The 27,738-nt window shown below is 41.6% G+C and overlaps 1 protein-coding gene across 1 annotated transcript in view; it reads right to left on the bottom strand.

Annotated features, from left to right (window-relative positions):
- The window catches only part of TAF3 (TATA-box binding protein associated factor 3), a 159,734-nt gene extending 133,108 nt beyond the window's left edge, over positions 1 to 26,626 (bottom strand). The window contains exons 1-2 of the mRNA XM_089653433.1: positions 26,324 to 26,626; positions 15,371 to 15,613 (exon numbers count right to left, since the gene is read on the bottom strand). Of these exons, the coding sequence (XP_089509559.1) occupies positions 15,371 to 15,613; positions 26,324 to 26,489 (409 nt within the window). The 5' untranslated portion in view covers positions 26,490 to 26,626. The remainder of the gene's footprint in view (positions 1 to 15,370; positions 15,614 to 26,323) is intronic.
- Between the last annotated feature and the right edge of the window lie 1,112 nt (positions 26,627 to 27,738).

Raw genomic sequence — 27,738 nt, 5'->3', positions numbered from 1 at the left:
TCCACATGCACAAAAAAATAAAAATCCGAAGCAGCCTAGAAGAGACATTGCTGAGTAATAAGATGTCCTATGTGGTAAGCCTGTGAACACTGAAGAGTTAAAGTTGGGCTTTCAGAGAGGAAGATATAATAGACTATCCAGCTGTGTGCGGGGAGCCTGGAGTGCAGAGGTTAAGAGGCATGCTCCACTGTGCATATACTCAACATGAACAACTGTCATCCTCTTGTTTCACGCAGATTTGAAGGTTTTTATTTAAACCATACACACAAGCAACTCTCTAAAATCAAATCAACATTTCCAACCAAAACAATTGTACATGGAAAACCAGCACAAAAACTCACAAGCTTCCTCATTCAGCCATTTGAAGTAGAACTAAAGAAAAAAAATTTTTTTTTTTTTTAATTTTTACATTTTAGATAGGAGTAAGGGAGGGTTATAACCCATTATTTTTGTAACCATCTGTATTCTATTCAGGAGATTCTCCTTCACTTTGTGCCCCATAGCCAAAACAGGAAGTAAGAGGATATCCCTCCATAGTGAAGGAATCCCTGGTTCCAGTCCTTTAAAATATTCCTTTTTTTTTTTTAATTGAAATCAATGTTTAAAACAAATATTAGGCATCTATGTAACTGCCTTTCCACAAGGAAAACCTAATGTTTTTCACAAATTACCATAGGTTTTAAGGCACAGCTATAGTAAAGTATTACAAAGTGTTCATGTGACAGCTTTCCATGACATCAACATGTTTCACAGTTTGCTTCCTCAGGATGAATGGTATCACAGTGATGATTATAAGTCACATCATGTGAAAAGCCAAAACACAGGCATAAGCTACTCCCCAGACATACACAGGGGCAAGAAAGGAACAGAAACCAGAACTAAAAAGGTAAAAAAAACCCAAAAAACCACACAACAGCAAAAGCATAAGTCTTTCCCTTTAAAGTAGAATTTTAGGGTAGGAATAAAAATGGGCAGACAGGCAGGATTTTTAATTCAGAAGTGACATGCTTGGTCTCTTCTGCATCAAAGCTACCTACTTGTCTGTCCACCCATGTACAGTAAGCCGCGCCGGCACAGCTCACTGTACCAATTAGACAATGCCGAATTTGACGGAACTCCCGCACATGGGCATCTCACTGTACCAATTCGGCAAATCCGAATTTGACGGAACACCCGCCATGCGCAGGAGTGACATCTCCATGCAGCCAATGACAGTGGCCAGCATCAGGGAGCCATCCATCCAAAGATCCAGGCGGGGAGCTCCAGGACAGCTCATCGCGGGATCAAAGGTGAGCATAGTTCTGCTTTAAGAAGTGAAGATCCACCCAAATCCAAAGTAAAATCGGCATTATGCAGCAGATCATTAAAGTGGAACTACACTGCATCTGAACACTACAAACCAAACACTATCTGATTCATTTTTAACATTCACAGCAAACTCGCTCATCCATCCATGTCTCCATGCTTTATTTTGCTGAGAAATCACTGTTTTTCTGACCGTGGCTATCTTGAGTAAGGGGAGACGATTCATGTAGTATTTATTTCCTGGCATGCATCAGCCCTTAGCTCAGGCATGCATGCAAGAGGATGGAGTGCTAAGCTGAGAAAACCCCTCCTCCCCTCCTGAAGATTCTTGGGAAGTATGACATAATTTGCCTAGGCCAGAAACCAGGAAGTAACTAAAGAAATTAAAAAAAAAAAGTTTAAAACAAGTAAATGTGATATACTTGCCTGTCCATTTATTACTGCTAGCAGCATAAGGATTAAAAATAGTCATTGCTGACAGAGAATAAAGTTCCACATACAAAAATGAACATAACCATATACCATTGAAGAAAGCTTGTTGCTGGGACCCATAAATGCGTCAAAGGGCAAAGAGCCCAATCAAAATAAAGGTAACCTACCAGTAACAATGAAGTACTCCTTCAATCCAAGGCATACCACAAACCTAGGTACCTGAATTTGCCACCCTATCAAGGTATTTATATTTCCATTACTCCTCCCATGATCCAGCGCACTGCTTGCATCAGAACTCGTGAAAGAATTAATAAGGCAAGGTGCTGGAATGTTCTCAGGAAGCCCTGCAGCCATGATCTGCTTGCATTGCACAGAGAAGTACAGAGACCTATTAATGGACCTATTTTGGTACGTGCAGGTACATACATGTATGTCACATACCTCAAAAATCTGGTATTTCATGGGGGTGTGATACTGGAGTGGTTTCTGAGCATAGCTAGGCACACTAAGGTGCTGTCAATAAAAAAAACACCCCCTAGGCAGCAGGGGTATCTCTTTGCATTAACTATATAATAAAAAAACAAAAACAAAAAAAAACACAGTTCAAATATAAACACAAATTCAAATTTGAAAAATCCATGAAATTAAATAACATAACCTGCCATAATTAATTCATTTTACATTTTTTTTTTTCCATCGTAGCTTGGTTACATCTTTCAACACCCTCCAGACCCTATTCCCCAAAGCTCAATCACAACGTAGGAATGCATAGGCATCAACCAAGTTAAAGGAAAGTGAAAACGTTACTACTATAGAAAAGTGAAAGGAGAGACACTGGATGACTAAGACCCATGAGTGTGGCCTGCTGGGATGTAGTGCCGCATAAATCATGAGTGGCATACCTCACTTTCCATTAGAAATACTCTGCCAGTAGAGCTGAACCTAAATGGTCCACTGAGGATGTGAAATGAGAACTTCACCACCTTCCTGTGGCACCAGGACTTCCTGAGTTTGGCAGCTTGGGGTACACTGGTCAGAAGTTATTATTTCCAAGAACTATATACTCTATACTCAAGAGGATCTGTCAGAAGTAATTAGTGTACAAAGGAGAAGAATAGAAGTGATTTAAATGAGGAAATCTAGTTTGTAAACAAGAGAAGTTCTTCCAAACTACTGTTCAATACACGTACACGCCAGATGCTAAAGATATGTAAAAAAGAGAGAAAAAAAAAAAAAGGGTTTTGTTTCCAAAACTGAAAAAAATCTTGATAACCAGTCTCTTAGAACCAATTACTAGCCCGTTTATTAAATCTATTGTTATTTTACAGCAGACATAAAATGATTTGTCTTTAAAAATGGACACTATTCCAATAACTGTTTAAATTAGGATCCCCGAAGCCAGGCAGAACGCCTATAAAAACCTGACACATAACTTTCTTCATGCCCAATGTTTTCTTTGCGTCAGCTCTATTGTTTGCAATGGATGCAATGCTTCCTGGGACTAAAATGTCAAAACTCAACTCCAAACATTAACTTTTCCTAAAAACTGATACAACATATACAATTGCTAGTCATTTCCTAATTTAATATAGTTAATTATGGCCTAAAACATGTGCCTATTTCTTTATAGCCATGGCAAAACTGGGGATATTCTGTACAGTGTGTGGGCAAAGAACACATGCAGAAATGTAATTTTCTGGGAATGTGGCTGGCATTGGCAGTGTGAGGATGCAATGACTGTGAGCTCTGCGAACTATGAGACTACAGCCATAGTACACTGGTTTTTAATACGGTCTAGTGCTTGGGTAGGGACAAAAGGGAGGCAACAAGGTCCCATGGGGTGCCAGATCAAACGTCTGTCTGCAACCATTTGACCATGGTTGGAGAGAAAGAAAATGGCTTGATTCCCCCATGAACACAGTCCGTGTTGATTGGGGAAACCCCTACCACAGCACTATTATTTTCTTCCCTCGGGAAGCCTTCCCTACCAGCAGAACACAAGGATTACTGTTGCCAGCTATAGCCGGTGGCACTAATCATTCGAGAAGTCCCAAAAGGCTGGTTGTACACAAGTCGATCAATGGACCAGACTTGGGTAAAACCAGGGTGCCCATACATGGATCAACATACGGAGACTGGAGCCAAACTTATACAAGCTAGAGATTCCCTTTAATAACTCCTAAGGAAAGCTAAGGCCTCTGACCAAATTTCAACACAGATTTTATTAGCCTGGCAACAAATGCGGCAAACATTTACCACATAGATTTCATAGAGAGAGAGCCACTAAATCTATTCCACAAATTACCTCATCAGATAGTCTCACTCACCTCCAACAGGAAATCTCTAATGCCTTCCACAGTAACCACAAATTGTTCTATAATTTAACAGAAGGCCATCTAAATAACCCTACAACAGAAAAAGTGTGATCACGTAAGGTCTTACATCGCCTCCAATAACCTTCCTAAAATAGCCCACAAGGAACATCAGTTACCAGAAACCCCTATTTTGGTACACAACTTTGCCTGGGCCATAGCAAACTCTAAAATGGAGTAAAGCCCCTAAGCCAGATGGCCTTCTATTATCATACTACAATACATTCCAAGGACACTTCCTGAATGCAAACAACTCACTCACTCCTGACTTTCTCCAAGCACCTTAGGGATGCACCAAAATTTCGGTGGCCGAAACTTTTCGGCCGAAAACACCCCTTTTGGCCATTGGCCGAAATGAAAAAAAAAAAAAAAGCACCGATACAGGTGTCGAAAAAATGCCACCGCCCGCTAGTTCTCAGCCTTACCTGAGAAACCATCAATCCCGGCGCTGGTCATAGAGATGAGTGAAGGAAAGATAGCCGCCACTCATCTCTATGCCATTGGAGGGCCGGAGCGATGTCACTTCCCGTTCCGGCCATTTTTTTTCTTTTTAAGTATTAGGTCAATGCTTTTTTTGATCCAATGCTTTACATTGTAGAGGCGAGATGTGGGGTCTTATTGACCCCATATCTCTCCATAAAGAGGACCTGTCACTAATTATTTCTATCACAGGGGATGCACGCATTTCTTGTGAAAAGAATAAAAGTGATAACATTTTTTTGAAGGGACAGTGCAAAAAAACCCCCCCAAAACTATTAAATAGAAAAAAAGTTTAAAGTGCCCCCGTGCTCGCACGTAGTGGTGAACGCATATGTAGGCCATGCCCACATATATAAACAGCGTTAAAACCACACACGTGAGGTATCGCCACAAACATCAGAGCAAGAGCAATAATTCCAGCACTAGACCTTCTCTAACTTTACACTGCTAACCTGTAGAAATTTGTAAAGCATCACCCATGGAGATTTTTAAGTACTGTAGTTTCACACCATTCCATGAGCGTGCGCAATTTTAAAGCGTGACATGTTGGGTATCTATTTACTTGCTGTAACATCTTCTTTCATATTTTACAAAAAAAATTGGGGTATAGATTTTTCTTTATTTGTTTTTTTTAATCAATGTATTTTTTTCCAAAAAATATATATTCATTTTTTAAAACTGCGCATATTGGTTTTGGTTTTTGGCCAAGTACATTTTGAATTTTCGTTCTCGGCACCAGAATTTTAATTTCGGTGTACCACTAATGCACATATTGTATTACAGTCCTCCCAAAAGAAGGAAAGAATCTAACCAGCTATAGACCAGTATTATTGGATGTTTACCTCAAGGGTTTTTTTTTGTTTTTTTTTTTTGTTTTTTTTTAAAGACCTTCGAGTCCTGCCTTAACCCTTGCCTCTATTCTGAACAGGTCGGTTTTGTGGAGGCCAAAAAGGCTCAAGTGAACACCACAAAACTTATAGCTCTTACCCAGTTGGCTTGGTCAAAGGCCCAGAATTTGATGTTCCCATCCACAAATGCTGAAAACTAGCTCGCTCAGATCCTAGCTATGTACTTTAACGTCTGCAAGTGTGAATGCTAAAAGGACTTCTATCCAACCCATTCTCGATTCAAAGTGGTACCCGGCAGGGATGCCCGTTATGCTCATCAATTTTCATATTAAACCCTAGAGTCTCTCTTGCATAAAAAAAAATGCAGATAACCCCTTTAACAAAGGTATACTTTACAAAGAAAAATAGTTTAAGATTGCAGTTTAATTTTGATGTTCCCCTATTCTTCGTTCTAACCTGACAGTCTCCCTTCCCAATTTAGAGACGTTATAAAGCTTCCTATTCGTACCTTGTGTTTTTCATCTGCATAAGATGTGCACGGATCGTGTAGTTTTATGGTGTCACTTGGTTCCCTGTACACAGAGTAGATTGAACTGCCCATCATTCCCTTTTGTACCTCACATTCCTGTGTCAGAAGTTTCTGCAAGCATGAGGCACGCAGCATGATACTGCACAGGATAATGCATGACCCCTCTCTGTAGTCTAAGAACTGACACTTCCTGTGAAGAAACTACATATCCCAAAACCCTGGGTCTCTCAGTGTAATGTTCTGAAGGTGAAAGCTAGCAATTGTGATCACTATATCATCACATATGAAGTCTGAGGGCCTTAGTATATCCGTACCAGCATGGGAGCTGGCTCTACTCAAAAACAGTTTCTCGTTCCGCTCTCTGTTAAATATTAAGGCCCACATATTCCTTGGGACCTGTCTAAAACCTATGTATTGAACTGCCCATCATTCCCTTATGTACCACTAGCCCCTCCCTCTTAGATTGTAAGCTCCATGAAGCAGGGCACTCCTAACACTCTTGTATTGAACTGTATTGCCTCCCGTTATATTGTAAAGCGCTGAGCAAACTGTTGGAGCTATATAAATCCTGTATAATAATAATAATTCCAGGCAATTAAACCAAAAAAAACGAATGCAGGAATCCAAGAATAAAAAGCCTGAATATATTTTTTTGCTTTTGGGTTTATTACCACTTTAAACTCAAGCTTCCAGCCTGTTCACTTAATGATATCACTCAACCTTCACAGTGGATCTTGTTGGAAATGTGAGGATCTCAAATCCTATGGGGGGGCTGGAGGGAGGTGTGGGGAAGAGAGTGCCGGTAATTAGTGCTTACTTGCATTTTCATACAAAGAACACTATAAAGTGCCAACGGCATGGCTTCTTAGTAGAAGAATCCGGGTGCCTAACTGGCCTGCCGCTATCCAGATCTTTCACCAACTGAAAATATCTGGCATATCTTGAAACAACAAATACAACGACCGAGGACTATTGAGCAGTTAGAATCCTATATCAGGTAAGAATGGTAGAACATTCCCATCCCAAAACTCCAGCAACTGGTCTCCTCAGTTCCCAGACATGCTACAACGTGATAAACATGCCCCTGCCCCAACGTTTTTGAGAAATGTAGCTGCCAACAATTTCAGAATTACCTTATTGTTTTCTTAAAATGGTCCATTTTCTTAGTTTAAACATTTAATATGTTTTCTATTTCTATTGTGAATAAAATAAGAGTTTCTGAGATTTGCCAATCATTGCATTCAATTTCTATGTATTTCCTAGATTGTAAGCTCCAAGGAGCAGGGCCCAAAAATCCCTCTTGCATTGAACTGTATTGTTACTGTACTGTCTCCCACCATAATGTAAAGCACCGAGCAAACTGTTGGCGCTATATAAATCCTGTATAATAATAATAATAATAATAATAATAATAAATAAAAAGTAGATTTTACACAGAGTCCCAACTTTTTTGAAATTGGGATTAGGGAAATATATCCATAGTCAGGATTAGTAAAGGACAGCATGGGGGTAAATGTGCAAATAAATAATCAGACTATTTATTACGGTGAGAAAGAATTTTTCCCCATAAGCAAAAATTATATAAACCGCACTATGGAATTTTGTTTAGTCTTCCTCTAAACCAATACCCCATGAATTTGCAAGATGATGATGAGAATGCCTATTTTTCATTCTAGACAAAATATTACCCAAAATAGAAGCCTGTACTGAAAGTCAAAAGACACTCTAAGTGCCAAGAAATCAATACAAACAGTGTTAATACATAATATATCAACATATACCAAGATGCTGTACAATAATTTATTGAAAACAAGTTGCGAACACCATGAGCAGCCACTAGGTGGCAGTGTTTGCCACCACTCAAGTAAGTGAAACTAAACAGCTAATGAAGGAAACCTGTGAGGACCAAATATATGGGATGCCATTTCTGAAAATGCTAATTGCTTGGCTGTCCTGGGGATGCTTGGACTTCAGCACTTTCTGAGTCACAAACCAAAACAAGTATAATTATACAATTGTGGACAAAATTTGTTAGTACCCTTCTTTGAAAAAAAAAACATATTTTTCTATGTATTACCTTGAAACTAACCTAAGTTATCGGCATCCAACATTTTTTATTCCATTTTTAATACAAAAAAAGAAAAAAAAAATCAGACTTCCTTTTGATTCAACAGAAAGTCTTAAAAAACATAAAACAAATTAAAACTGCACAAATAAAATATTTTGCTTCATAACCATTAAAGGCAATCATTGCGACAAAGCGATTTCTGTAGCTCTCAGCTTCTAACTTCAGCTTGTACAGTTAAGCTTTGACAATAAAACGTGGAGGGTGATTGGTTTCTATGTGGAGATGCACAAGATTTTGCACTCTTCAGTTTTAGTAAATCCACCCCATAGTTTGGGCACACTATTCCTGAACAAGCAGCTCCAGTTGTCTCAGGTGTGAAGGGTGCCTACTCCAGACTGAATTTTTCAGTTACATCTATAGATCAAGGTCACCAAACTTTTCAGTATAAGGGCTACACTGTATAATTTATAAAATATTCACAGGCTGAAAAAAAAAAAAAACGTTTTCTACATTTATCATATTTAAAATAACAAATACCTTTTTCTCTTTTTATTTTGTAATCAACTTGATATTACTTTGAATAAAATCAGGTAAAAAAAAGAAAAATAAATAAATTCCAAACAAACTTCAGCCTATCAGAGCCGTCCCATAGATCCGAGTCTACCTCTTACATTAGGTCCCCCTCAAGAGTACCCACGTATATAATACATATATTATATTATATATGCACTGGGCCAGATTTGGAGACCCCTGCCATAGATGTTCAATAGGATTCAGATCAGGGATCATAGAAGGCCATCCAAGAATAGTCCAATGTTCTGTTCTTAGCCATTCTTAGGTACTTTTAGCTTTGTATTTTGAGACATTATCCTGTTGGAAGCCTCAAAACCTACAACTGAGAAAGAGCTTTGTGACATTGGCCTAGTCTAGAGATTTTATAAAGCTCAGCACATTTAAGGCACCCTATACTATATGCAGCAAAGCAGCCCCAATATTTAACCAAGCCCCCTCCGTGTTTCACAGTAGATATGGTGTTCCCTGAAAGGATTTTGTTGCTTCCAGTTTGTTTCTTGTTTACAAGCTGGTATCTGATCAAACCAATCTTGGTTTGATTGAATGCTTTTGAAGGGCAGAGAAGAAATCTGGGGCCTAACAGACCTCAGATCTCTCAGTAAAGATCACCTGTCATCGCACATACTATCACAAAAAGGATGTTGTTCATGTTGCTAATAAATAAACAAAGTTAATCCCCCCCAAAAAGGAAAACCACTAAAAAGGTAAATAAAATAAGTAACAAAATTACAAAAAAAAAAAATATTAAAAAGCACCCTCATTCCCCTATACTCACATGCAAATCCAAACACACGTGAGGTATTGTCGCAAATGCCAGGGTGAGAACAATATTTCTAGCACAAGATCTCCTGTTTAACTATAAACTGGTAACCTGTAAATACCTTTAAACCATTGCCTATGGATTATTTAATGTGCCAAGATTTGTCAACACTCCACGGGCATGTGCAATTTTAAAGCGTAACATGTCTGGCATGTATTTACTTAGAATATTAAAGATGTTGTTATGCTATCAAAAATCTGGGTGCTATATAGTGTTTGCATGCACTAAAATTCATTACACTTTATTTTTTTCTGAAAATTTGCATTTGATAAAATAGCTGCGCAAAGATCACAACAAAAAAAATTGCAACAAAAACTATTTTATCCTCCATGGCCTTTGCTTTCAGAAAATACATAATGTTTGGGGGTTCCAAGTTAATTTTCTTGCAAAAAATGCAGATTTTTACATGTTTGTGAGAAGAATCAGAATTGGGCCAGTTTCGTGATTAGAACATGCAGCAACGCACTGTGAACCCTACATAAATACTGGTATGGAGGTGTCATGAATAGGGGGAAAACAAAGGGGTGTAAGCAAAGACAAGGTTCATAAATCCAGACACAAAAATACATTGGCTGCCACAACTCACAAATTACAGACATGCATCGAGACATCAGCACCATGTGTTCAGAAATCTCTGATTTCAGATAAACAGGTTGTACATAAGATTTTGTTTTTTGTTTGTTTTTTTGTTAAGAACAAATGTGCTGCTTTTTCTACCAGTTAACGCAGAACTCCAGCCAAACAGAACAGAATAAAATGACAAAAAAAACTAAATCAGATTTTTTTTATTAGATTCACTTTTAAACCAGAGATATCCCACATAGACTGAGGACTTCTAGCAGCAGATGAAAAGTACTAAGCCCAGGTTCACACTTGTGCGGTATGGCATATCGCATGTGATTCACAAAGGAACCGCACCGCATTCCTGTGCAAATCACATGCGATTTCTGTGCGGTGCAATTTCAGCTATACGTTTTGTGCACACTGCATCCGCACCAAAAGAGTGCAGGACCCTTTTTTAGTCCACACCAGAATTGGATCGCAAGGGTGTTGACACCCATGCGATCCAATTCTGCACTGTGTTTTGTGAAAAGATTTTGGGGTGTCGTTAATTTAAAATACAGAACCGCAATGGTTCGTGTGAATGGGCTGCGATTATGATGCGATGCAGAAATCGCACAGAAACCGATGCAAATTTTGCACCACATCAGTGTGAACCCTGGCTAATGGTCAGCAACATTTAACACACCTATGAGCCCAGGTCATTCTGGACAAGCCAAGCCTGTGACTGGACAGTGAAAAGAGAAGCAGCACAATGATGAGCTCACCTTTCTGCCACTCAGCTTACTCCACCTATCTGCATGCTTCTTTTCAGTACACAAATTGACTGGCACCTTGTACTGCTTCCTTCACTCATACTCCAACCTCTGCTACATAGTTTATGCAAGATGCTGATACCAAGTCAAATTCAGGTACTTTCACTGCTTGCATTTTAAAAAATACATTTGATGATGCAATAAGGATTATAGATCTATGTTAATTTGTGTCTTTTATATCAGTGTGCACTAGGATTAAACCTCCATTCACACCTGGACGTTTTGGGATTGCAATCTCAAATCCCACATCGCATTACGTGAAGCTTGTTGCCCAAAAAGGAGTAAGATATTATGTTTGGGCCACAAGCTTCACACAATACGATTTGCCGCAATTGCCGTGCGATAAATCACGTGAAATTTCCATAAAAAAATAATGCTACTTGAACCTGCATTTTGCGATTGTAGTGCGTTTTGGATTGCGGGCAGAATTGTAGTGCTTCTGCCGCAATCCAAAACGCCCAGGTATGAATGGAGCCTCACAAAGCGGACACAGAGCTTGATTTGGTTACTCAGCATACGATTGTACGGAGCATCAAATTGCTTCCATGTGCAAGGGTAACCTGAAGGAAAAGTTCTTTTTTTTTTATCACTGGGGCCAGCGCCTTATTTACTCACTCAGCAGATACGCTTCTGCTGAGCGTTAATAGAGCCCAACACTCCCTTTTCCTGTCACGCACTTAATCGGTGCTCATCACACTGAAAGGTCTCGGCCCTCCATGCTAGTTCCCTGGTTTGGTGCAAAAGACAGGTGGGGAGGTGAGTAGGATACCCTTGGCCCCGAGTGTACGCAAATTAACGGCCCCACTAAACTGGGTTTTTTCCATGGGGCCGCTAATTTGCATACCTGTCTTTGTGCTGGGAGCACGCCGCACGGCACACTCCCAGCACAAAGACAGGAGTGTCAGTGAGAGCTCCGGGTCCCGTTCTAATAATCGAGACCCGGAACTCCTGATTCTGGGTCATGTGATTGCTGTGAAAGCCTCCGATTGGATATAACAGTGATCAGTCATTATGAAGCCCACAACCCCTTCTTTTCTCTCTCTGAATGGAGGCGAGAGATACATTGTATCTCTCTCTGTCCTTTTAGACAAACATTTTTTTTGTAAAAAAATAAACAAAAATAAATAAATAAAAATACCTAGATCAAGGTTTGATCTAGGTCAGTGCCAGGGTGAGTGTTTGGGTCAGGGTCAGTATTTTTTTTTTTCCAGGATTTTTTATTTTTAAATTAGTATCAGTGTCAGTTAGTGGTAGAATATTAAAAAAAAAAAACACCAAAAACCGCAATTGTTTCTGTGCCGTACTGTGGGTACAAACAACAGTGAACATACACATATGTGGTATGGCTACGATTGTCAGGAGCAAGAGAAATTATTTTGAGTTGTTCTTTGGTGGTTGGTTATAGTAGTAGCAAGAAATGTATAACTAAATTAAACAAAAAATGTTTGTTTGTGTTTTCCTTTTTTGGGTCAGTTTTCCTGTGATAATAATAATAATTAAAGAAAAAAAAAAAAATCAGGAGATATCCATTACCATTTACAGCCAAATGAAAGCCCAATTTGTCCTTAAAAAAACAAGGTATAATCCACCTGGATGCACAAAGTAGTTGTGATGATATGTACAGTTTTGCTAACACAGGTCAAAGTCGCAAAATTGTGCTTAGGCTTTAAGATTTGTTTTACCCTTCGGTGTAAAGGGGTTAAATATTATTATTAACAGTTTGCACAGCGCTTTACAAATGGTTTTGGTTTTATATATATATATATATATATATATATATATATATATATATATATATATATATATATTTTTTTTTTTATCAGAACGAGTAGATTGTCATGAGGGACAAGTAGTTTGGGCCCCCGATTTAGTCCCTTGGGAAGTAGGTTTTTTAAAAAATGGCCACAGAACTGGTAATTCCTGCCTATTATACCTCCTTGCTGAAGAGGACAGGAAGGTGAATGAAAGGACTGCCTCTTCCATTCACCGATTTAAATTTAGAGAAGCAATTATACAGCCTCTATGAATGGAGGCAAAAAACAAAAAGGGTGGGCATATTTGGGCACTCTTGATGTGTGCCCAGGGGCATATTTACCACAAGGCGTTTGCCCAGGGCGGCATTTTTAATGGAGGCAGCAACACCACCCTCCGGAAGAAAGGACTCATGTAACAGGTGACCAGGGCTGGCGACAGGGCCAATCTTCAAGGAGAGTGGAGACTCCACCTGGAGGGGACAGGGCAGGCAGCCAGGCGAGGGGTGATCATCTGATAGCAGACAGCTGACCATGGCAGGGAGAGCTCACATACACATAGTGGTGAAGTGTGGGAACTCCAGCAGACCAAATCTGCTGATCTGTCTGCGATCCTTTGCTTATACCTCCGGTGACAACCTTCCAGCTGTCACTTGTCCTACACTCCTCTCCTCCTTCATTCCCTTCCCTCCCCCCATGGTAGCAGACATCCGCACAGCTCCTATAAACAGGAGTTTAAGAAGACGCTGCCAGGTGAGGGTGACAATTGTATAAAAACTCTCTCTCTCATTTCAACAGGTTACAACCATCTCTCCCCCAAAAGCAACATAAAAAAGCAAGATACCATCAACATAAAAATATAATCCGCTCTGCCCTTTAGCACCAATAGGAAATAAAAAGGTAAGTTACCGGCATTATTTCTGCCAATAGGATATGAACACTGGTGGGGGTGTAAGGTTCACCTCAATATTTAATAGGATCATTTAAGGGTTATAAAGATAAACTAATTTGTCAGACAAATTTACCATCCTGTCAATTAAGGCCTGAAAGGACAGAAACCATCATCTACTGTATCCCAACAATCACCCAACTGTAAGGAGGTATAGGATGGAGCCTACAAGCAGACTAAACTGAAGCTTTCCCCTGCAGGGACCCCTAGTGGCAAAAATGAATATTTATCTTGTTTGAGAACTGCATTGAGTACTACAGTGTTACTTGAATTGTATTCCAGGATTTGCTTGTCTTCAGGTGACAGAACTTGCAACAATTTAAGACTTTACATAAAGTCTCAGAAATCTTTCATTAAGGTCTTTATGTTCTATAGTTTGAATACCATAGATATATTATTTCTCATTGTAAAGAACATATTCCATACTTTTTTCTTTTCAATTTTGGAAACGGCTTTGGAAAAATTTCTATACACAAATGCTTGATTTATCAGTAGCTGCAAAGTTCAGATCCTATTTCAAAATAACAAGCGGACTTTATATTACATCCAGGTGCTATGCAGGGATCACACATTTGCTTATTACACATTTGATTGGTGTAAAGCCCCCCAGGAAACTGGTTTTTTTTTTTTCTGAGGGCTTTACACCATTCAGCTGTGAAGACAGCAGAGACTCTGGTTTTTGACAGATGAATGACAGGAAGGAAAAAGGAAGCAGGAGAGGGCAACACTTAACGTGGAAGGAAAAGCATGCTTTCAAATAACTCCCCACAATCAATTAAACCATAAATGTAAAATGTTTAAAAGATGTCTGTGGCACTTTTAAAAAAAAAATTGCCATCACGTGAATGCAAAGACTGCATTTATTTATTTTATACAGGCAGGGTGGCTGTTAGGCATAGTATCCGTTTCCTCTTAGTGGCATCATTTTGCAGAAGTGAAGTGCCTAGCCAATGGGCATAAACATTAAAGGCTAGGAGGTGCTGGGCTGGACAGGATCAGGAGGGATGGAGGTGGGGCCAAGCGTGATGGGATTGGAGCTGAGCAGGGTTCCGCTGTGCACCGACAATGGTACCAGGAAGTGCCTTGCCAGCAGCCACATTCGGCTACAGAGGCACACCATTATCGGTAAAGTACATGAGAATTGCTAGATTAGGCAGTTGCTTCTAATCATAAATTAGTAATTACAAAAATGCATAAAATATTTTTTATAACACGCATACTAATCAAGTGCAAATTTTAATTTTTAACTGGAATTCCACATCAAAGGACAACTTTACTTTTGGACAGATATAATTTAATGAACCCCCCCCCCCCCCCCAAAAAAAAACATTCTAGCCCCAAAGGTTTATAATCACCTATCCACACACCTGACAGACCTCCACTGAGAACTACTACTGTAAAGTCTCCCAGCCAGTCAGCTGCTTCTTCGAAAACATCCATTTTCATTTACTTGGGAAATCTCTACCCAACATCTCCTACCTTCATTCAGAGACTTAGTAAACACACTTACAGCACACTAATGATCTACACTGGTTATATAAAAACCATATAACCCTCTTACCATACACAGTGAGAGGAAACATTCCCTTTCTACATTGCTAGTCATTTTTACCAGCTCCATTTCACAGATTGATGCTCATGTTGTGGACACCCCATTGTGATATTCTCAAATGTTTCTCCCTTTTTCTTGTGCTCCCTTAGAATGAAATGCTGTATATATTTAAGCTGTATGAAAAAATAAGTTGATGTTCTGGTTACAGCTATCAATAAAATGGTTCAAATAATGGAGAAACTTTTAAAAATGTAGGAAAATAGCTTAACAGATGGAAATGAAAATGAAGAGAGCAAGCCAAGCTAGTCACTGTACCTTCCTGTGATGAGACGATGAGTGGTAAGTAGTCCGGTATGTATTCCTTTCGATCCTCAATATCTTTGCTTCCGGGTGGAGGGAACTGCAGCACATTATTTTTGCTGACAGGAAAAGCTGGGATCTGATGAGGGAATGTGACTGGTTCAATGTTATGAATATAATCTTCCAGTTCATGGAGATTCACTCCCATTAGTTTGAAGGCTTGGCCTACATCATCCAAAACAGGGTCCGTCCGTCCATCTACAATACAAAAGGGATCAATGGGCTATAGTTATTACAAAAGATAAACTTCAGTTTTGTGAAATGACAAATTACCTGAGGGTGAAGATATACAGTATAGATTTCAGCAAAGTTCATTCGCACCTGCTCCTGTTCTAGGAATACAGAAAAGACTTAAAGCCAAATCACACCTGAGCGTTTCCACAATACATGTCAGTGCATCTGCTCTATGCACTGTGTGTTAAGGTGCCATTCGCTGTAAATGGAACCCCAATGCACTGTAACCTAACATCCATCAAAGCATTTTGAAAAAAGGGTCATGCACTTTTTTGTCCATTGTGATATGTGGCAAGCCGGTTCAATGAATGGACTGCAGTAATGCAATGCATGTTGAGGATTGCTTTAATCCGAATGAGCCCTTACAAGTTCCTTTCTAAAACTATGTAAGAGTTGACCTTCATTATAATCAAATAGTTTTTTCTCTCTTTTCTTTAATCACAATAAAGAGACCAGACCTGGCATTGCTTTACACATAAAAGGCTCTTAAATAATATCTGTGCAAATATGAATCTCCCAGTGCAGGATTTGAAAAGTAAATTGACTTCAATCTCAGTACAAAGTGATTCTAAAGGCTGGGTGTTTTTACCTTAACGCATTTCCTGTATTATGGTAAAAAACAACCTACCAACTATTGCCCCCCTCTCCGTCCATCTAAACACTTACCCGAGCCTGTCAGGGATCCAGTGCTGTACCCTGCTACAGTCTTCTCTTCCCTTTCCTCCTCTTCTCACAGAGACTAAAGCAGGAGCCATAGGCGTGAGGAGGAATCAGGGAGGGGGGCCAAGCCGTGCTGTCTGTGTCAATGGAAAAAGGCATGGCGGCTAGGGAGCGAGCCCACAGGTGTGGCCCTATAGCAAGCCGCTTGCTATTGAGGCACACAGAGAAGAGTAGCCTGAAGCCCTGCAGGGGACCCTAGATGAGGAGGATCAGGGCTGCTCTGTGAAAAACCATTGCACAGAGCAGGTAAGTATAACATGTTTGTTATTTTTTTTAAGAAAAATAATTTGAGGCTTTACAATAACTTCAGTCTTCCGCTACCAGAACAGGCATTTTTTGCACATTTAAAAAATCATTTTGGGCATGAAGACTAGTTAAAACCCCCAAACATTATCTAAAAGCAGATCCTGGATATTAAAGTAGTGGTAGTTCCAATGTTTTATGTTACATGTTATTTGTGCAATGGTTTACCAAATGCAAATGTCCAATAAAACATATACTAAAGCTCCTTTTAGTGCACACAAGCGCAATATATTTCCAATTTTGACAAAGTAAACGAGAAGTTGTGCCGAGTACATAGATACTCAAACATGTTCAGCTGTAAAACTGTGCGCACCAATAAAATAACAAATTTCAGTACCCACAATTTTCCATAGTCAACATATAAAAGGCCGTGCAAATCATCATTTTAGAATTAACTGTGAATAATGAGCCTAGAATTATTGATCTCTCAATCCAGTGCAAGCTATGATATGTACTTGTGTAGCCCAAGCGAGATTTTGTGCACAGGCACCACGACAGGCGTGTTTATGTATGTACGAGTGTGTACTTGGAGGCAGGATGGGCTCAACAATTTTTTGGAATTGCTTTGGCATAACTATTTTTTTGACACTTTTTCACTAAAGCTAGGCTCACACTCATTTGATGCGGTACATCCCATGTGATTCGCACAGGAATGCATTCCTATGCAAATCACATGCCATTTGTGTGTGCGTTGCGATTTGAGCCATACATTATGTATGGCTCAAATCACACTGCATCTGCACCAAAAAGGTGCAGGACCCTTTTTTGGATCTGGCACTAGAATCAGATCGCATGGGTATTCACATCTATGCAATCCGATTCTGCACATCGCACCGCGTTTTGCCGACTGATTTTGGGGTGTTTTTAACTTAACATACACACCCGCAGCGGTTCGCATGAACGGGGTGCGATTCTGATGCAGTGCAGAATTCACACACAAAACACTGCAAATTCTGCACCGCATCAGTGTGAACCCAGGCTAAAACTCTGTATCAAACGGGACAAAATGTCTCCTATATAATATGATGCCTTTGTGACACAGAGCAATGTTATACACGACTTAGTAAACACTTGTGGGGGTCAGAGAAAGCCAACAGTCGGCTTGTGAAAGATAAACACACTCCTGGCTGTTGTGGCAGCTGCAATGTGTGTGTAAAACCCCACGTAAGCCTTGTGTCAGTGGCAGCAAAAGGAAAGCAGTCAACCAATCACAGTTTGAGGGAATGAGAATTCTAGGGATGCTCTGTACACCAATACATAACAGAATTCCCCCAAGGTGACATATTCACAAGAAGTGACTTTTTCAGCAGTTCTGAATTCAAATTCAATTACAACTACTTGAGCAGCAATTATATCCTCTATCTCATGTTATAGAAGTCATTAGAAAACCTTAAAAACCTTAAAAAGGATTGTAAACTTTTTTTTAAAATCAAAATAACAAACATGTTATAGTTACGTACACTGTAAAACGATTTCACACAGCAACCCCGATCCTCCTCTTCTCAGTGCCCTGTCGGCACTCCTGGCTCCTCACCAAGTGCCCCCATAGCAAGCTACTTGCTATGGGGGCACTTATGCGGGTTCGATCCAGAGCCGTGCTGTGTGTCCATTGGAACACAGAGCATGGCTCGGCCCTGCCTCCCACTCTCTGCTCACTGGCTGTGACTGACAGCAGAGGGAGCCAATGGCTCCCACCGCTGACTCTCTGTCCAGTGAAGACAGAAAGACGCTGTTCTCCAAGGGCACAACACAGGATTGAGATCGGGATAAGCAAGTATAAGGGGGTGGGGAGGGGGGGGGGGCAGCATACAGAAGATTTTTTACCATAATGCAGAGAATATATTAGGGTACAAACCCCCATCTTTTCAACCACTTTCACATTAGTCTTACGTTTCTTTTTATTCAGTTTTTTCCCCTCACAATGATGTTATTATTCAATCTAGTGCATTCTAGTAACAAGTTAGCATTCTCTCAAATCAAGATGCTACAGCAACATGTCCATTGTTACTTCATATTTCTTTTCTCTAGGCTTCCTAAGTCACAGCTAACTTCTGACATTATCCAGTGCTGATTTCACGTTAGATCCATTACACCAAGTCTCTGTACTGCTTTATTCTTTCAAACTGGACCAATTCTAAGGGTAATGGGAGACCCGGTCTGTTAAGGAAGATTTCTTTTACAGGATCTTCTTGATTGATTAAAGTTTGTAAAACACTAACATCAAGTATCACCAACAAGACCTTTGCCATGTTTGGGTCTCACCAGAAATCCTGCCTGCTACAATTAGAGGATGCTGGATAAATGCTTCAACATACTGTAAACTTCGAAACATATTTGTCACGTGCACTATTCAACACCGACAACTAAAAACTGGTGTACTAGCACCTTTTTACCACCTTCCTTGTGTCCCCCCCCCCCCCCTCCAAAAAATCTATTCCCATTTAAAATCAAAGGGTGCAGAGATGAGGATCCCTCAGGGTCAAGATTTAAGTAAAAGTAAAGGTAACTTATCACAGTAGAAATAATCAACTCACTCTAAACAGCTGTCAAAAATCAGAACAGTGCTCCAAATCTTAACCTAACTAGAAAAGAGTATAGGGGTTATAACCTCTACCAAGCTTTATTTTTTGTCCATCATCACGGAGACTAAAAGTTATGGGAAAACCCCCACATTTTTGAGTTGAGGAGATTTAAGCTAGCCACAGATGGTTCAAATCTCGGCCGGTTCAGCAGGGACCGGCCGAAATATCCTGTAGTTGCAGGAAAGAAAATTGCATTGTCTACGGCCTCTAATAGCACCTGGGAGGCCAAGAAAGGCCAACCCGCCAAAGTAGCTTCGCTAGAGTGTAAAAGCAGAAAAACTTTACTGAGGTCACAAATCTAAAAACATAATTTAGCCATAAACACATAAAAAAATGGCCTGCCTTACTCTCACTTCCTATTTTGTCTCCAGGACAAGAAGTGAAAGGAAAGCTACCCAAAGGGACACAGACGGCAGACAAACCTGACTGAGGTACATCCTAATCCAGGGGTCTCCAAACTTTCTAAGCAAAGGGCCAGTCTACTGTCCTTCAGACTTTAGGGGGGCCAGACTGTGGCCAGTGGAAGTGGAAAATGCCCCTGAGTCAGTGGGAGTAAATCATTCCTCAGGCTTGGTGGTCAGTAGGAGCATGTGTTTATTAAGAGGAGGGATAATGGCCCATCATTGGTATTGGTGGGAGGAATAGTACCCCATCAATAGTGCTGGTGGGGGAATAGTGCCCCATCTTTGGTATTGGCGGGAAGAAAAGTATACTATCATTGGTGTCAGTGGAATAAATAGTGCCCCATCATTGGTGTCATTGGGAAGAATAGTGCCCAATTGTTGGTTTCAGTGGGAGGAATTAGACCCCACTACTGGTGTAAGTGGAATGAATAGTGCCTCAGCCTTCTTGACAGTGGAAGGAATAGTGCTTCCTATCAATGAGAGAAATAGTAACCCGAGGGCCGGATAAGGGCAAGCAAAGGGCCACTTCCGACCCGCGGGCCGCAGTTTGGAGACCACTGTTCTAATCTAACAAAAAGAAAAAAAAAGTTTTGGCTTAGATACAATTGAATTCCTAGTAAAGTCAAGATCAGAATGACAACTTGAGAGCCTAAAAACATAAACAGTGGTAGATTGCATTATATTTACTGTTTACAGATTGATTTGAATATCAACAAATGCTTTGTAACAATGTAATCATTTAAGTATAACTGAAGGAAAAACTTTTTTTTTCAGTTTTGGAAGCGTGGAGAGGGATTAGAACACCTGTCCGTTTTTATTGTGGTCTGTGTCCCCATTAGGGAGATTCACCCTCTCTATTTGTCCTGTTAACTGCATCAACAAAAGTGAAAGTAAAAGACAATCCCAAATTTTAGGTTGTCTCCAGAACAGGAATAGTGGAGATATTTTTCCATTGTGGGATGCAAGTTCTGGTGACATCCAAGGACTCCATCACTTTAAAGGAATTTTTTTTTCTCCTTCCCTGTTTTGGCTACGGGACAGGAAGTGAAATCTGCCCAATGGGACACTGATGGAAAAAAACAAAACCTTCCAGGGGTTATAACCCTCTCTTACGCTATCTAAAACGGAAAAAAAAATTAAAGGCACTACTTTAAATGTAACGGTTTTTGGAAACCGTTAAATTGATGGGTTTAGTTAGGCTTTAAATGTAAACAAAAAGTGCCAGCCACATTCCACAGCTAGCACTGTTCACATGTAAATAAAAGCTGGCTGGCAGCTGCCAGTGTGGAAGGCGCACCCATCATTTCCAGCACACTGGATTCCTCGCCATTGCCACACTCATCTTAGCAGTACAGCCAACATGTGAAAACCAGCAGAAGCTGCCAATCAAAGTTACTGGCTCTTTGCTGTACACAGACTTGGCCCTGGTCACATGATCCAGAGGTGATCCTCCACTCTCAAAGTGTCTTGGCATATGCACATCACATATCCTAAAAAGCAATAGCTTTAACACAGTGGACAGAGTAGGATGGACCTGGCAGCATGTTATCAGGGAGCCGGCTGCCTGAACCAGGAAGAAACTGCCAGCTCCCTAAGATGTCAGAAAGTAAGACGGTGGTGCAGTACCCGGTGTGCCGCAATAGAATGGTGGATCACAACAGAACAACACTGAAGTCTCTGGGCATGCAGTGTGTGTGTGGAGAAGCCAGTGGACAAGTCAAAATGCATGGAGGGAGCCTAAAGTTTAGCTAAAACTAAAAAAATCAGCACAAGGGACATAACTTTCAGTTAGTATGATGTGTCCCCTGTCCTGATTCTTCTGCTTACAGGAGAAATCTTCAACTGCCTTACCCTCTGAATGAAGGGGCTATCATTCACCCACCCCCTCCACTTAACGATCTTGTCATTCATAGAAGCTGTAGTACAGCTTCTATGAATGGTGGATCGGGCAGGTATAGTTGAGCTCTCTTTATGAGAGCTCCTGACAGCCCTGTAGCTTTATTAACCTACACCACAATGCAATGCTAAAGGGGAAAGGGAGGGGGACTAGGAAAGATGAAGAATCAAGACAAGGGATACTTCATACTAACTGAAAGTTAGGTTCCTTGTGATGCTTTTTGTTTTGGATAAACCTAGGCTTTAAAGTGTTACTAAACCCAGGACCTTGCATTTACTATATCTGGTCTCCCACAGTACACACAACATGGAAATGCAATTCTTTTAGTCAATATAAACTGCTAAATACCTTTTATCATCAACAGTTAAAGCAGTCTTGTAACTTCAGCAGAGCACTGGTTAAAGCTTGTAGGAGGGGTTTTCTTTCTGCTCTAGGAGGATGTGAAACCCCTGACCCTCTGTCTGGACAGTGCTGATTGATCCTGTGCTGATCACATGCACTCTCCCAAGAAAAAAAAAAAACCTCTCTAGCAATACACACCAAACTGAGCATGTGCATGTGACCACGGGTTCAGTCTGTATCAGGTCGTCATTTCAACAAGAGGAGGAGCACAGAAGAAAGGATCAAACAGCCTTTTTACACAATGCGGAGGATTAACCACTTAGGTTCCACAGGGAGAATAACAAGCATGCTTTACTGCATATACAGATTTTACTGTTGTGGGTTTAGTAGCACTAAGCAAACCCGAGCAGAAAACAGAATAATAATTGCCGTATATCTATATCAAGAGATTTTGTTTTAATGAAGTTATTAAAACTGAAAGTGAAGACAATCTTCCTTATGTAATAAATCCCCACATTGTAGTCTTGTGACTTCTTTCAGTGTCCAACGGAGCACTGGTTAAAGTTTGTAGGAGGAATTTTCATTCTCCCCTGATTGTCCTATGAGGCTGCATAACCCTCATCCTCTGTCTGGACAGTGCTGATTGGCCCTGTGCTGATCACATGCACTCTCCCAAGGGAAAAAAAAAAAAACCTTTCTAGCAATACACACCAAACTGAGCATGTGCAGCTTGCCCCCAAGGCTCTTCACTATCAGCAGATGGATTTAGGACAATAGAGGGGGAGGATCAGAGAAGACCGGATCAAACAGCCTTTTACACAATGCGTAGGATTAAGCCCTTAGGTTCCACAGTAAGTATAACAAACATGCCTTACTACATATACAGACTGATTTTACTGTTGTGGGTTTAGTAACACTTTAACCTGTTAATACTAGCATCACGGAGGTGGGCCTTCTTCTGAGGAGCTGCATATATACACACACACCTGTGTATGTGCTAGAAGTACACTGCATAGCGCACTCCAAGCACAGAAACTTGGCTGTCACGGTCAGCTCCTGGTGACATACAAATGATCAAGAGCCAGGAGTAAAAGTAGGCTTCTGATCGACTGGCTATCGCAGTGATCATTCAATAAATCCTGCCCCTGTACTCTTAGTTTTGTTGTACAGCCCTTTGTACAAGTCAGGGGCTGCTCAAGGCTCTCTGCACTAACCAAGTTGACCATCACTGACTTGTAGCATCTCTGTTGTGTATTGTAAAGAAAAAATTCAGGGTTTATAAAAAAAAAACAAAAACACATACCCACCTCTATACTACAGCATTGGTGTGATACTGCAGCTGTCCCATGTTGGCTCTGAGACTGAGAACTGAGTGATCACATGTCCACTAATCACTTAGTTCTCCGTCTACTCCAAGTGGTGTCTGTCAGTCACTGCTTTCTGCTCCGTTGTAATCACTGGAGCACCAGGCTGGAAAGATCGTGGGCACAGCTGGCTTCTTGAGGTGCACAAGATCCAGAGTCAGCTGTCAATCAGGCAGCTGGTTGCATCCCGACAATATTATCAGGATCCCTCCAGAGCCTGGACCAGCTCTGTGATGGCAGCTGATAGTGGGAAATAGCCCTCTGTAAAGTGACTCTGGGTCCCAGGACAGAAAAAGTAAGGACAGTTTTGTGGCCCACAAGAAAAGTAAGGCCTAAAAAAGCTTTGACTATACTTCTCTATTAATAGTAAGCTCTGCAGCTCAGTGATAAGGGACAGAAAGGCGTCTAATCACAGGGCTTCCACCCACAATACACTGCTGATGGGTGGAATCTGCTGTAATAGGACCGTACTTTTCAGACATATAGATCAGATCTGTGCCCTGACGAGGTGATCTGATGAAAGAGACCCACACAGTCTGCAATAGGATATATAGATAGATCGATAGCAGATCTGTGTCCTGCAGAGGTGATCTAACAGAGATGGCACACACTGTCTCCCAGAGATCCACGCTTATCAGAGATATAGATCACAACTGTGTCCTGATGAGGTGATCTGGTGGAGGAGACACACACAGTCTGCAATGGGACCACACTTATAAGAGATGTAGATCAGATGTGTCCTGAGGAGGAGATCTGATGGAGAGGAAACACATAGTCTCCAATAGGACATTGATCAGATATATAGATCAGATGTGTGTCCTGCAGAGATGATCTAACAGAGATGGCACACACTGTCTCCCAGAGATCCACGCTTATCAGAGATATAGATCAGAACTGTGTCCTGATGAGGTGATCTGGTAGAGGACACACACAGTCTGCAATGGGACCACACTTATAAGAGATGTAGATCAGATGTGTGTCCTGAGGAGATCTGATAGAGATGACACAAGCTCCCATAGGACAACACTGATAGAGATATATATCTCAGATGTGTCCTGAAGAGGTGATCTGATGGAGAGGAAACACATATTCTCCAATAGGACATTGATCAGATATATAGATCAGATGTGTGTGCTGCAGAGGTGATCTAACAGAGATGGCATACACAGTCTTCTAGAGATCCACACTCATCAGAGATATAGATCAGATCTGTGTCCCGATGAGGTGATCTGGTGGAGGAGACACACACAGTCTGCAATGGGACCAAACTTATAACAGATATAGATCAGATGTGTGTCCTGAGGAGGAGATCTGATAGAGGTGACACAAGCTCCCATAGGACAACACTGATTATATATATATATATATATTAGTGAGAACTTGCATCAAAATGGTAGAGCTTTTTTTAAAGCACACATCAACTTGCTTCTTCTTTGTTTTTAAAGGCCCTTTTAGCCCAATTTTATTTAAAAGAAAGTTCATTAACATGCTTTCCACACAGGGGTATCCATCATCAAACAAATGCAACAAATATTCAGCCTCCTGGCTTGTACACAGATTTACATCTGTCTCCTGCACACTCTTTCCAAAATGGTTATTTCGCACACAGCTACTCTGGCTTCCACCTCTCCTCAGAGAAGCCCACCTGACTCCAAGGCAGTGACCTCCTGTGTGCCGGGGTGGAGCCCAGAACCATAGTCAGGTTATTATTTAAAGCCCTGCACACACCTGTACCATCAGTGTGCTGGGGGTCCAGAAAACATGGACCCAGGATTGGAGATTTCATCCCTCCCAGATCACTTAGAAATCTCCAGGCTCCAGATCACAAAACAGACTTTACAAATAAATGAGGAAACTGAAGAGCCAGTTTCCTCTGCATTAAATAAACCCCCTGGAGCCCAGGGCTATAAACTTGATTCTGACCGTGGCAGGATATCGCACTGCCACATATCTCAGATGTGTGTCCTGTGGAGGTGATCTGATGGAGCGGACACACACATTCTCCAATAGGACATTGATCAGATATATAGCTCCGATGTTTGTCCTGCAGAGGTGATCTAACAGAGATGGCATACACAGTGTCCCATAGAACCACACTTATCAGAGATATAGATTAGATCTGTCCTGATGAGGTGATCTGATAGAGATGACAGTCTACAATAGGACCACAATGATCATGTATATCTCAGATGTGGGCCCTGTGGAGGTGATCTGATGGAGAGGACACACACAGTCTCCAATAGGACACTGATGATATATATAGATCAGATCTGTCCTGATGAGGTGATCTGATAAGAAATGACACAGTCTACAATAGGACCACAGCAATCATTTATATCTCAGATGTGTGTCCTGTGGAGGTGATCTGACAGAGCGGACACACATATTCTCCAATAGGACATTGATCAGATGTGTGTCCTGCAAAGGTGATCTAACAGAGATGGCATACACAGTCTCCCATAGAACCACACTTATCAGAGATATAGATTAGATCTGTTCTGATGAGATGAGTCTATAATAGGACCACACTGATCATTTATATCTTAGATGTGTGTCCTGTGGAGGTGATTTGATGGCGAGGACACACATATTCTCCAATAGGACATTGATCAGATATATATCTCAGATGTGTGCCCTGTGGAGGTGATCTGATGGAGAGGACACACACAGTCTCCAATAGGACACTGATCATATATATAGATCAGATCTGTCCTGATGAGGTGATCTGATAGAGATGACACAGTCCTCAATAGGACCACAATGATCATTTATATCTCAGATGTGTGTCCTGTGGAGGTGATCTGATGGAGAAGACACCCAGCCTAGCTCCATCCTCCCTACACACACACACGTGCATTTGTTGACATCAGCCTGTCCTGCAGAGCCCGACTCCCCCCTCTGATTACAGCCACCCCCTCAATCTCCGGATCCATGGGGGGGTACAGTGATCCCAGCCGTCACACAGATCCACATGGAGGGTGTCCAGGTGCCCGATGACCTCTACCCCCCAATCCCATAGCCCCCAGCCACACTGCCTGGCTCTCGGTCCGGTGGATACTCACACAGCTCGGAGTAGCGGTGGGCCCCCCGGCACAGCTGCTGCAGGTACCTCTGCAAGACATCTGTGAGCAGGTCGCAGGCAGTCACCTGCACGGAATCCCAGCCCAGAGCTTGGCAGATCTGCGCCACCGACACCCGCAGCAGCGAGCGCGAGTAGCTCTCACACATCCCGATTTATCCGGCTCCCATCACACGTCCAGGCGCCTCGGGATCTCCGCTTCTCCCTCGATTAGCCGCACGGTCCCTTCCGCGCTCTCACTCCTGCCGCCATCTTTGCCTTCCCTCCCCTCGTCGCTGAGCTGAAGCTGCAGGCCGCACCAATCCATCGCAGTGCGGCTCGATCGGGTTACTTCCGGTTGTGATCCAGAGCTCGGCCATCAGGCGTTTCCAGAGGAGGGCGGGGTTATAGAGAAGCCGAGAGGTGACTAGGAGGAAGGCTGTGTACCGCTGCCCATTACTTCTATATCGGGGAAGTGGCGTGAATGGCTGTATTACCATGTGTGACAGAAAGTCTGCTACTAATCAGGAGGGCGAACACGGCGGCTTAGCCTTCTCTGCCAGAGACTCCTGGTTCTCACATGCCAAATTACCCCTAAAAGATTCCAGGGGACAGTCATGAGAACTGGAGCAGATGTGCAGACTAACCAATCAGCTTCTAGCTTTCATTTTCAAAACTTAGAAAAAAAAACTAAAGGCAAAGTTTTTCCTGGTGCCTCCATGGCAGCATACCTGTGATAAGCTCCGCCTTGTGCTCCTCCCTCAGGACCAGTGAATATTATAAAAAGGAAAGGACTAAGGTACCAACAGCATTCTCCTTTTTTCCCCTCATACTTCATGGTCAGTCAGGAGGTTACCTCCGTTGTGAGCAGCTTCTGCCTGGGTTCAGCTTCTCCCAGCCGCAGTCCCTACTCTTTGACAGCTAAGTGCTTATAAGATAGGGAGTCCCTTCTGTGGGTCTTTTGGGACAGCAGCTGTCTCTTAACCAAGAGCAGTGTATCTGGTGAGTACATGGCGTCTGTTGAAGCTTGGGACAGAGGGAGCAGCTATGCTTCGCCTTTTCTCAATAGTTTTTATGGTAGCTTCCCATGCGCTTGCCCTGTATTTTCAGTCTTGCTTCTCAAGTCCTTTGGTCTTCGACTTTGTGGCCTCCCCTTTCCTTTTCCTCACCCTCTCCCTCCAGGTACTTTATCTGTTTTCCCTGTGTGCCCGCTTCTTACTGGCCTTCCCCTGTTTCTGGTGCCTATAGAGCCCTGCGCACATTCCTCTCCCGATTTTTTTTTTTTTTTTTCTTTTTTTGTGGCCAGCATCTTCCCACCTGCTGTGCGAAGGCACCTGGCATGACTGGTCTGGCTGGTTGGGTCCATGCGCCATCGGGTGGCACATGCACAGTCAGCCAGAGTTACTCAAATTTTTTTTC

The sequence above is a fragment of the Staurois parvus genome, unplaced genomic scaffold (assembly GCF_062004578.1).
Source record: "Staurois parvus isolate SC_StPar_1 unplaced genomic scaffold, SC_StPar_1.0 ptg000712l, whole genome shotgun sequence".
Taxonomy (NCBI): domain Eukaryota; kingdom Metazoa; phylum Chordata; class Amphibia; order Anura; family Ranidae; genus Staurois; species Staurois parvus.
Note: the sequence above shows the minus strand (reverse complement) of the source record. Positions and strands in the feature narration are given on the sequence as shown.